The 12,416-nt window shown below is 49.2% G+C and overlaps 1 protein-coding gene across 1 annotated transcript; it reads left to right on the top strand.

The window, feature by feature from the left end:
- The first annotated feature begins 811 nt into the window (after positions 1-811).
- Positions 812-11,521, top strand: prkaa2 (protein kinase, AMP-activated, alpha 2 catalytic subunit). The gene is made up of 9 exons (XM_007903707.2): positions 812-946; positions 2,106-2,247; positions 5,495-5,588; positions 6,386-6,530; positions 7,589-7,676; positions 8,290-8,514; positions 9,716-10,208; positions 10,569-10,695; positions 11,179-11,521. The coding sequence occupies exons 1-9, from the start codon at positions 853-855 to the stop codon at positions 11,421-11,423; spliced, it is 1,653 nt and encodes a 550-aa protein (XP_007901898.1). The 5' UTR covers positions 812-852; the 3' UTR covers positions 11,424-11,521.
- The last annotated feature ends 895 nt before the right edge of the window (positions 11,522-12,416 follow it).

The raw sequence follows: 12,416 nt of genomic DNA, 5'->3' as shown, positions 1-12,416 counted from the left end.
AGGGAGGGGGCGGTGGAGGTGTCCACCTCCTTGTTCCCCAGACCCTCCGCCTCACCATCGGCGGCCGTTACTTTCAGCCACTTCTTCACGAAGCTGTGGAACTCTCTCCCTCAATCCCTTCGCCTTTCCCCTTCTCAGTCAGAGATTTGGACCCGAGCTGGAGATTGGGATCAGGAGGGGTGGAGGGCAGGGAGGCTGGGGGTAGGAGGGTGGCCAAAGGCGCAATTCGTTGTTTCATTCAGGCAGGTCTTGGCGTCCTCAGCCTCGGGGTGTTTGGGCGACGGTACGAAGGCAGAATGTAGCAGTAAAAATATAGCAGTTTTGCTCCTGGGAATTCCAGAGTCAGGGGAATAGGCTTAGGATCAGGATGTGAGAGCAGAGCAGCAGCCACTGATGTCTGCCACTGAATTGGTTTGCGTCCAAAATACCAAATCTGGGCAAGGGGGGAAATAAATCACTAAAAGCTTCTTTATGTTTTTTTAATCTGAAAAAAAAACAACTGCTAGGATTGAAATGACAGTGTTGGGAAAGATTAGGCTCCGGGACTCAATTGTGATTGTGTGCATTTCCAGCAGTGAGATGCACCTAAATAGAATAGAATAGAATGAGTGAAAGTTACCTGTACCATATCAATTACAGGGATGATGATGATTATTATTATTATTATTATTATTATCATCAGCTCTGAGTGAGTGGCTGAGCTCTTGGTTTAAGTGCTGGGTTTGCCTGTCTCAAAGATGGCGCCCGGAGCTTCAAAAGGTCACGTCCTGGCACTGGGCATGCGCAGCCGCTGGCGCGGGGCCCTGGCGCGGGGGGTTGTGGGGAGAGGGAGTCCCGGGCCCCGGCGCCGTCATGGCGGAGAAGCAGAAACATGACGGTCGCGTCAAGATCGGCCACTACGTCCTGGGGGACACCCTGGGGGTCGGCACCTTCGGCAAAGTCAAGAGTTGAGTGTGGCGCCTCTCGCGGGGGTGGCGGGGCGGGGCGGGGGGGGGGAGCACAACTCACACAGTCACTACACCGTACAGTATTATAATAATAATAATAATCCTTGCGTTTGATATCGCGCCCCATCACGTCTTCCAGGCGTCCCAGAGCGCTTCACGGGAGACACCGCGCGGTGCGGTGACTGCGGGTGAAAGGCGCTCCATAAATGGAATCTTCTTCTTGTTGTTGTTGTTGTTGTTGTTGTGGTCGTCGTCGTCGTCGTCGGACCGCGAAGCGCTTGGAGAACGTCTGGAGGCCGTGACCCGCGGCGGCGCGCGACGGCGACGGCGACAACAGCAGCAAAGTTACACTCGTGCACAGCGCCTTTCACGCCGGGGGGACGGCCTCGGGGCGCTGGGCGGTTGGGTGGGGGTCGGCGTCGGGGGGTGGGGGGGAAAGCAGGGAGATCGGCAGCACAGTGGAAGAGGAGGGCCTTGAAGGAGGCAAGGATACTATTATTATTATTATTATTTATTTATAACCTGGTGTTTGACAGGCAAGAGTCACTTATAATAACGCCTTATAAGTGAAGCGCTTCGAGACGTCTCAAAGACGGGATAAGGCGCTGTATCAAATGCAAGGATTATTATATATATAGAGAGAGAGGGAGAGAGAGAGAGAGAGAGAGCGACGGGAAGGGGGTTTCTGACGGGTCGGTCTCCCTGGCTCCTGGGGTCAGGAGGTTGTGGGTTGAAGCCCTTCCGTCCGTCCGTAGCTTTGAGCTCACAATCCAGTCCTTCAGATCCGATGTTAAAATGAGTTCTCTCCTTCCCTTACAAGTGGACGTTCAAAGATCTCGCAGTGCTTTTTTTTCAAGGAAGAAGGGAGGGTCATTCACTCTTTTGACTGTTTGTGGGACATTGGTGCGGGTAACTTGGTTGCTGTGATCGCACGCAGGTGCCTCGTCACATTTGACAGCAATTGCGTGCAATGTGTTTTGCAGCGTTTTGACATTGTATACGTTGTGTGGAATTATCTCGGGAGTCTCTGTGATTAAGTGTTTGGGCAAACAGGGGAGACCTGTTAGTGTGAAGTGCTGTAGCAGGACACCAAGCGAGCACGTGGGAATGATTAAGGAGCTGGCTAAGAATTTAAACCCCGCTTTCTTTTTGTTATAGTTGGTGAGCACCAGCTGACGGGACACAAAGTCGCGGTCAAGATCCTGAACAGGCAGAAGATCCGCAATCTGGATGTCGTCGTCAAGATCAAACGGGAAATTCAGAACTTAAAGCTATTCCGCCATCCTCACATCATCAAATTGTGAGTGACTGATGCTGCTCTGTGACAGTCTGGCGGTTTGCTATTTCATGTCGGGACTTGACTAGTCTAAGCTGACGCTCCAGTGCTGGGGGCACATTGTATTGCTGTCTTCAGATGAGACTTTAAACCGAGATCCCGTCTGCCTGTTCAGATGGGCGTTAAAGATCCCACGGTGCTATTTGAAATGGGAAGGGAGTTTCTCCCAGAGACTTTTTTCAACACAGATAGCATTGTAGCAAATGCGAGTGCCATTCGTTGTTTGCTTTTGGTGCCTCAAACATTGCTCGCCCTTACACTTCCTTAGATGGTGTTGGTATTTGTTCGAGCATTAGTGTCAGTGTTGCATGAAACAAACAGTGGAGATCTCTGTTCAATAAATCCCAAATAAAAGTATCTAAAACCTTTTTTTAATCTCCACTTTCCATTAACTTAATTATTTGCATGAAATTGGACAGGGTCACACGGAGGAAGAGGATTAGAAAGTGTGGGGAGAGGAGAAGCAACAACAACAATAACTTGGATTTATATAGCGCCCTCCGGGCCGGACGGCGTCTCAGAGCGCTTCACAGTAACGGATCCCGGCACCGAGCCAGGGGGAGGGGGGGGAAGGTGACCAAAGGCGCGGTCGGAACGAAAGGCCTTCAGCAGAGACCTGAAAATAGGAAGAGAGGGGGCGAGGCGGAGGGAGTGAGGAAGGGATGAGGTTGTTCAGATTCTTGGACATGAAAAATGGAGCCGAATGGCCTCCTTACTGTATTGTACATGTCTGTGGTTCTACTGTAAATTTCTGCTACGCTGCATAGCTCTATGGTTATTAACTGCACTTTTGATCTCACCAGTCAGCTACAACCTAAGTGGAATGTTAATCCGTTTGGCTTTTCTCCTAAGGTTTAGGGAACACAGTTTAAAGTTGCACCGCTCATTTGAACGCGTTTGCGAGTGTACGGTTTAGAATCCCAAGACCGAGCTCTTGTTTTTAAGAGAACTTAGCTGTTCTGCTCTTTACTTTTTATTCTTTGTGTATGCTGGTTTATGAGGTTAACATAATAAACAGTCAATTCATTTTACAGTATATCCTGTGAAGCGCTTTGGGACGTCTCAAGGACGTGATAGGATGCTTTATCAAATTCAAGGGTTATTATTCTTTTATTAACTCCAGACGTGTATTGTCTGTGTATTCATGGCAGTCAGCACGATCTGTTTGCCACAGTTCCTCGCCTGTGTGATATAGAAGCACTGTCAGAGGGCTGGAGATTGCAGGCCGATACTATACCACATCAATCATGCCACCTACTGGAAGCAAGACATTATTTGGGAGGTATTAGCACATGCCCTTTTTCCCCCCTCCCAGTAATATAACCATAGAAGCCTACAGAACAGAAGGAGGCCATTCGGCCCATCGTACCTATGCGACTTTTGAAAGAGTTACCCAATCAGTCCCACTCCCTCCGTTCCTATCCCAGAGCCCTGCGCATTATTTTCTTATCAAGTAAATATCCAATTCTCTTTTGAAAGTTATTCTTGAATCTGCTTCCGCCAGAAGTGCATTCAGGCAGTGCATTCCAGATCGTAATAACTCGCTGCGTTAAAAACAAAATTTCTCCTCGTCTCCCCGCTGGTACCTTTGCCAGGATTTTTTTGGAAAATCAATGCTCAAAACCTAAGTGGCTCTGACCCTTCAATTGTTAATTATTTTATTTTTGTGTTGCTCACACCCTGACCTGTCAAGTCGTCCTGACGTTTCTGGTTACGCAGGAGGTGGCAGAGGTGGAATAATAATAATAATAATAAACCTTGCATTTGATATAGAACCTTATCATGCCGTTGAGACGTCTCAAACTGCTTTAGAAAAAGTGTAGAGGTACGACAATTATTTTTGGTCTTTACTTGGTGCGATGTGGGTTTGACCTGTTCAGTGAGGTGAGGTGACATTTAGCTGGCCGAGTTTATGGGTTAGCTCCAACCCTGCTGCAGGCAGCTGTCGAGGGTGGGCGGCCCTGCCAGTGAGAGAGAAAAGCAACCACGGTCAGCGTTAGAGTTACAGTCGTGCCTCTGTGCCCGCACGCTCTGTGCCACCCTCTCCTCCCTGGCTCACCTGTTGGCCACCGTCAGTCGCTTGACTGAGATTCCCTTCCTCCCTTTAGTTAACACGGTAACTGATCCTAGCCATTATTTGGCAGGCCTGGAGCTCAGTCTCTCAGAAGGAAGTTAATCACATCCGACCAACATTATTAATTCCTCCTGTAATTGATGTTTCAGAATAAGTTGTACGGGTGGTTGTGACTTCACGTTCCCGGCACACTCTCATTGTTAGTGAGGAACAAAAGCACACTCGCAATGGATTAGGGACATTCCTCTCTCTAGCTGCGCAAGAGACAGTCCTGGACAAGTGCCAACAAGCTAGCTTTATAATGGAGAGCTGAGGTAAATGGCCGAGCTTGACAAACATAGGAACAGGGGTAGGCCATTCAGCCCCTCGAGCGTGTTCCACCATTCCACAAGATCATGGCTGATCTGTTCCACAATTCCACTTACCCCTAACAGCCAGCAGTTATTTGGACATAAGCGTTCAGTAGATTCTGGCTCCGTGCCTGCAGTACTGCTATGTACAAGGTTATCTATTTACATTACTCAGGATCCCACACGTTCATTCTCGCTTGATGGTGAAGGAAAATTGATGCCTTGGGGTGAATGCTCCAATGCTTAATGTGAAGTATGGCGAAAGCAATCTGTGCGGTACCTCAGTGCAAACCTTTATTCCGTTCCCTGGGCAAAACCGTGACAAATCTTTATCCTTATTGACAACACAAAGTAGGAGCTTCAAGAAACTCTAGGATGTGAATGACAAGTGAAAGCCCATTATCGATCAGCTCCAAGTCTAGCCTGTGCAGGCTTCCTGCTGGACAGACTGACTGCCAGCTTCTGGAGGGATAGCGTAAGTAATTTGGAGGCTTCTCTTGAAATGGGTATGGAATAAGTGCCAGACTATTGGGAGCGAGTAATGCTGACTGTGTCAGTGATTAGAGTCCTGTTAGGTTCTTGTGTCAAGCTTTGAGAATAGGCTTTGAGAGTCCAGCGCTTTGGGATGTCCTCCCGACGTGCAAGGCTCTGTACAAATCTAACTTGTTGTTGCTGTGTACTGTCCATAGGGTGTGTGGTTGTGTAATGTTCCCTTGCCCAGATGTTAGCCAGGCTTGACTGCTGAGCGCTGTGCCTGTGCTAATTACTGGCTGTTGCTGTTTGCCAGGTACCAGGTGATCAGCACCCCAACCGACTTCTTCATGGTGATGGAGTACGTGTCCGGTGGTGAGCTCTTCGACTACATCTGCAAAAACGGCCGGGTAAGATACCCCACCCCAACCCACCTCACAGTGAGGGGTACTTGGTTTCTGGGGTTTCACATTTCCAATGCGTTGAGTTTTCTAACGGATCTCAGTCAATCAAAGATAGAGCCAATAGAAGTGCCCTGGGACTAAAGGAGGGGCTCATCTTCAGATCACGCCCGAAGACCTTCTTCTTACGGTCATTGCCCCCCCATCTCCCCCCAGCTTGCTGTCAAGCTTTGCCAATGTTAAGAGCCCCAAGATAGTCCCTGCACTGTAAATGCAAGTCGTTAACTATCTTTTATGGAGTGTATTACTTTCACTGATGCAGTAATGTGACCCACCTTCGCACTGCTTGTTTAGATGGACGTTAAAGATCCCATGGACTGTTCGAAAAGAGAGTTTCTCCCTTATCTGGCCAACAATTCCCCCCCCAAAAATTGGCTTTCATGGCTGTTTGTGGAACATTGCTGTGCGCACTATATGGAGTTTTTAAATCGCTTCATGCCCTGGCACTAAGAACTCTGGAACACACTCTGGAACACTCTTCCTCTATTCCTCCGCCTTGCCCCTTCCTTGCCCCTTCCTTCCTCCTTCCCTCTCTCCCAATCATCAGGTTATGCCTCAAGACCTTCCTATTCGACCTTCCTAGTCACCTCCCCCTCCAGCTCGTTGTTGTGCTCCACCACTGTCAACGCTCTGGGACGCTACCCTACATGAGGGAAGCTATATAAATGCAAGTTGTTGTTATTGTTCAATTGCTATACCTAATGCAATAATGTGACCCACCTCCTCACGTGCTATTCCTTACCCAGGTTCAGGAGACAGAAGCTTGTCGCCTCTTCCAGCAGATCATCTCAGGGGTAGATTATTGCCACAGACACATGGTGGTCCATCGCGACCTGAAGCCGGAGAACGTACTCCTAGATGCCCACATGAACGCCAAGATCGCTGATTTCGGTGAGTGAGAGCCAGTGCTCGTGGGGCGTATGTGTGTATGTGTGCGTCGGGAGCTGAATGGTTGCCAATGGTATCTGTGGGATCTCTCCTCAAGTTGCGCTGTGTTTTCTCTTTGGGTCTTCATTGTTTGTCAATTATATTTGGAGAGCTCTGAGATCTTGCCCCATTTGAAGGGCGCTATATAAATGCAAATTGTTGTTGTATATTTGTTTCAAATAAAGTTCAGATGAATAGCCCACAGGGCAACGATGTATACACTTGTGGCTTTATTACTAGTGTACAATTTGTGTCCTTATTGAATTGCTGCAAAGCCCTAACGTGGGGTGGCTGTGGCTGGGCAAGAGGTGGGAGGTAGTGATTTTAGATGGTTAAACTCCAGCATGTACTCTATAGCCATACCTCTGTAGGTTTGCACAGGGTAAATAGAGATAAGCTATTTCCACTCGTAGGGGAGTCAGTGACTGGAGCCAATAGTTATAAGATGGTCACAGGAGTGAAAGGAGAGCTGACATGAAATGGTTTCACTCAGAGTTTATGGGACGTGGGACGCCAGGCTAGAGGCAGAATCGGTCGTTTGTGGGTTTGAAGAAGGAAGTAGACAGATATAGGCACATCGGCCTTAGGAAAGGAAGAGGCTTGAAAGGCTATGGGGATAAGGCGGGACAGTAGGATTAAATAAACACCTTGCAAATTTTTGAAAACATTCTTAAATCATGTCTCAATTTGGACCCTTTGACATGTCTTTTGGGTATTTCCACCCCCAAAAATGGCTTTCAAATTGAGACAGAGACTAAGAGATTTCCCAAATTCTTAATAATAATTAATAATACTAATCCTTGCATTTGATATAGCGCCTTATCACATCGTTAAGACGTCTCAAAGTGCTTCACAGGATTTACTGTATATTGCAGTGGATTGACTGTATATTTTGTGGGAGAAACGCGGCAGCCAATTGCGCACAGCAGTGTTCAAATTTACGACCGCGTTCTTGAGGCTGAGAGGAGCGAGAATTGCGGGGTTGTGGTGGGCCAGGTGTCAATGTACATTCTGTTTTACAGGGCTCTCTAACATGATGGCTGACGGCGAGTTTCTGCGCACCAGCTGTGGCTCGCCAAACTACGCTGCACCCGAGGTTATCTCAGGCAGGTCAGCCTCACTCCTTTAACCTTCTCCCTGTGTCCTCACAGCGAGTACCACTTGCCTGCCCGCAGGTCTTTGTTTTATTGTAGCTTGGCTAGAGCAACCAGTGTAAAGCTTACACCTTGCAAAATTTTGGAAACCTTTGACATGTGTTTTGGGTTGGGTTGAAGGGGCGCGAGAAGCCAAAACGGCCGACTTCCAGACCGTCATCTTGCCGGTGATGTCGCTTCCTGCATGCCTCATGCTCGCAGGGTGCAGGAAGTGATGACCCTTGTGGGGGGGGGGCCGGGGGTTGTCCATTTTGAGTTCTCCCTCGCCAGCTGGCGGGTGCAGCCGATATCTCGATCACGTCCTTTGATTATTTTTCCGGGTGGGGGGAGGGGGCGTGGGTAAGTAAATATCAGGGTCCACACCCCAACCGCGTTACAATCAGGTACCTCCTCACAGGGTCCTAAAGTACTGTTTAACGCACGTCCCTGATGATTGCATCCAAATTGAAGTTATCCTGGCCCGGCGTCGTGCTCCGCCACTGCCCAGCACCCTGGGACGCTGCCCCGCGTGAGGGGCGCGGTGCAAATGCAAGTTGTTGTTGTCGTTGACTCCCGTTTTGCTCGCCAAGGCTGTACGCGGGGCCTGAGGTGGACATCTGGAGCTGCGGTGTGATCCTGTACGCCCTGCTGTGCGGGACACTGCCCTTTGACGACGAGCATGTGCCCACTCTGTTCAAGAAGATCCGCGGCGGCGTGTTTTACATCCCCGAGTATTTGAACCGCACGGTGGCCAACCTCCTGGTGCACATGCTGCAGGTGGACCCCCTCAAGAGGGCCACCATTAAGGAGATCAGGTACCGGGGGTGGGAGGGGCTTTTTAGCGTAATCGCATCCCTGACTATTCAGCGCCCCCCGATGTGAAAGGTGCTGCATAAATATAAGTTGTGTGGTTGGTTCGCTCCCAAGACGCTACCCCACGTGAAGGGCACCAAGTAAATGCAAGTGTTGAAATATACCGACTGTCACCTCAGGGTGACTTGGTATATTTCAAACAGCAACCGAATGTTCCAGGAGGTTCGATAGTTTAAATGGTTAAAATTAGCTTTGCTGGACGGGCTGAGGTTAGCTTCTAATTACATTTCATATTTTCCTGCAAAGATGTTCACTCCTCTGAGATAATGAGCAATCGGGCCCTTGAGCGTAGATGTAAGAACAATGGACCACAGAAAGGAAAGGCTGTAGCTCAGACACCTGCCTATCTCAAGGCTGTGGAAGGCTGCCCAGAGGTTGTCCATGTTCTGTGTAAAGCAGCCTGAGAAGATGGGGGCTATCACTGTTACAAGGGGAGGTGGAGTTAGAGACACATAAAAGAAAAATGTAACTTTGAAATAGTTGGAGTTGTGTAGAGGGTCAGCGCACTTCCCAGTGGAATCTATATGGATTCTATGGAAATTTACCTCCAATAAGAAAGTGACCATTAAAAGTGGAAGAAGAGTGGTGGGTAATATGTTTTTGGTTCTGTCTGCTGGGCAGAGAAGTAACAACAGTAGTAGTGGTTGGTCCGTTTGAAACAGAAGTCAGGTTTGACAGTACGTACGCGTGAGGTGCTGGGCTTAGAGCTGATTGTTTCTGTTGAGTTTACCGGAGCCAGTCTCTGTGATTGTTGTCGATGGAATATTGTTGAGTATGACTGATTGGGTCCAAGGGCTTATCGGACGCCAGTCCCTGTTTAGTGTCGGTATTACGAGAATCAGTTGTCTCTGAGGGGTATTTCCAAGACTGATCTCTCCAGTGTATGTCAAGGTGTGATCCCAGGTCTACTAATTGGTCTGGAGTACGAAACAGTGTCCGGATACGTGTTTGTTTTGTATATCTGTGTCATATTTTATTATTATTGTATTATTGTTGTATGTCATCATCTTAATTATAGATAGAGCTTCACTGTTTGTTTTATAATATAAACGCTATACTCTCACCACCGCCTGTCGAATTATTAACACAAGATGCTGTTGATGAGCGTGGAATCCGCCTGCTAGTCTATTATCCTCTCCTCAGGGAGCACGAGTGGTTTAAACAGGACCTGCCCACCTACCTGTTCCCCGAGGACACGGCCTACGACTCCACCGTGATCGACGACGAGGCGGTGAGGGAGGTGTGTGAGAAGTTCGAGTGCACGGAGTCGGAGGTGACCAACAGCCTGTACAGCGGCGACCCTCAGGACCAGCTCGGTGTGGCCTATCACCTGATCATCGACAACCGCAGGATCATGAACCAGGCCAGCGAGTTCTACCTGGCTTCCAGCCCGCCCACCGGCTCCTTCATGGACGACAGCAACCTGCACTTCAAACCCCACCCCGAGCGCATGCCCCCGCTCATGTCTGACAGCCCCAAAGCTCGCTGCCCGCTGGACGCCCTCAACACCACCAAACCCAAACCCATGGCCCTGAAGAAAGCCAAGTGGCACCTGGGCATCCGGAGCCAGAGCAAGCCCTGCGATATCATGGCCGAGGTGTACCGAGCCATGAGGCAGCTCGATTACGATTGGAAGGTAATAAAAATGAGACACAAGCAAAGGAGAGGTTTTAATAGTGAGAGTCACAGCGAACTCAAGACAGGACAGTGAGAGGACCTGGGTTCGATTCCCGGGGCAGGGCGAAACCTTCGGCAAAGTTTTGTTACTCCACACATCTCTATTTACCTAGCGGCAAGTTGTTTTCTGGGGGTAATAGTGCCTAACAATAATAATGAACAAAAATAATAATTTGGTCACTCAAATTGCCGCTACTGTTTGTGGGACACTGATGTGTGCAATTGGCTGCCGCGTTTCAGCCACAAAATACACAGTTGATTCTGAAATACTTTGAGACGTCTCAACACAATAAATCGGTAACAAACTGTTGTTTGCAAGGTGGTCAACCCCTACCATCTGCGCGTGCGCAGGAAGAATCCAGTGACGGGCAACTACGTGAAGATGAGTTTGCAGCTGTACCAGGTGGACAACCGCAGCTACCTGTTGGATTTCAAGAGCATCGATGGTAAGCTTCAATCCTTTCGCCTTTTTTTTCCCCCTATTCCGAAATGGTCATCATTCCTTTTTTGACGAGACTTTTTCTCTTTCCCCGCGCTCTGCTTTGTTTCCGAGAAGAAAGGAATAGGGAATTCCCTCCCTCCCTCCCCTCCGACGTATACCGACTGACTTCTCTAATAGGCGTAATGTGGTATCAATGGCAAGCTATGCATTTTAAGTGATTAGACGCCAACGCATACTCTGGGCTCCCCCCACCCCAAGCCTTGGCTCTCACCTAAGAAGTCCCTCTAAGGAGAGGGAGAGAGAGAGAGTGCGCATTCCATTCCAACAATCTATCTCTGGGTTTTCCATGTGTAGGTGAGATGCAAGGAATTCTCAGTTTGGTTTGGAGACTCTTAAGCAACGGTGATGAGTTTCCACTTGTGTGTCAGACCCCGACTGACGTCTCAAGTTTTTTTTTCTCTCTCTCTCTTTGCTTAACGATGCCCAGACGAGGTGATGGAGCAGAGGTCGGGCTCCTCTACCCCGCAGCGATCGGGGTCAGCTGCCCTGCTGTACAGACCACGGCTGAGTATCGACGCGGGGGCCAGCGAGAGCCTGCCCCTGTCCCTCCCGGCCTCGCTCAGCGGCTCCCTGACCGGCTGCCTGAGCCCCGCCATCAGCCCCCGCAACGGCAGCCACACCATGGACTTCTTCGAGATGTGCGCCAGCCTCATCACTACCCTGGCCCGCTGATGGGGGTCTGGGCAGGTGGGGGTGGGAGGGCCGCTGTCCGTATCACTGGTTTGCATCAGGCAGAGATCAGCTCCTCCACCAGACACTCCCCCACACCCCCCTCCATCCTCCTCCATCCCTTCCTACCTTCTCTCCATCCTCCTCCCCCCCCCACCCCCAACACAAAAAAACACAAGGTTTGCAATAGAACTGCCTTTTCCAGTTTGTAAGAGTGCCAGCACTCCCTGCTGCGTTGCCAGGCTTCGCCTGCATGGCGTGTTATATCTAGCGGATGATGCCACAGCGTTGCCGATGTTCTAGAATCTTCCGCAGGAAACCTGGCCCCTGCTTTCTGCGTACTCCAGCACTCGGCCAAAGTGACTGGGAAAGGGCAGAAAAAACACACTAAAAACTATACGTATATATATATATTAAGCCGAATTGTTTTAGAAACCCAAGAAAAAAGTGTGCAAGGTGCTAGATTTAGGGTAAGGAGGTAAGGCTTGTGGAAAAATGTTGCAGCTGAGGGCTGTTCATCTGCTAATAACAGCCTACTTCACACCCTGACTTACCACAGGGTTCAGGGGTATGTGTGTAAGGGGGTAATGGGGAGCTGGAGTGGTGCAGGAAGTTGGGAACCCAAGCCCACCTCTGCCTGGTGTTAAACGGACTGAGCTGGTTAGGTTTTTTGATGGGTGACGGCTGACTTTTTTTGTTTGAAATTTTTATGGTAATTACGTTATTCTACACGTGAACGGTTGTGGTAATCAGACATGTTTTCACTGTAAGTTTTATAAATGATTTAAGAATCTGAATCACTTCAGTAGGGACAGTAGGGCTGCCGAGTTTTGCCAACAAAACCCACAGTCACTCCACTTTATAGTAGATCCTGTGAAGCGCTTTGAGACGTCTTGACAACGTGATAAGGCCCAATATCAAATGCAAGGATGTCATTATTGTTATTATCTTCACATTGCACTGTGAGCAGTGAGTCCCAGCTTGCGTTTTTACTGA

This window comes from Callorhinchus milii, unplaced genomic scaffold, assembly GCF_018977255.1.
Source record: "Callorhinchus milii isolate IMCB2004 unplaced genomic scaffold, IMCB_Cmil_1.0 Scaffold5, whole genome shotgun sequence".
NCBI classification, from domain to species: Eukaryota; Metazoa; Chordata; class Chondrichthyes; order Chimaeriformes; family Callorhinchidae; genus Callorhinchus; species Callorhinchus milii.
Note: the sequence above shows the minus strand (reverse complement) of the source record. Positions and strands in the feature narration are given on the sequence as shown.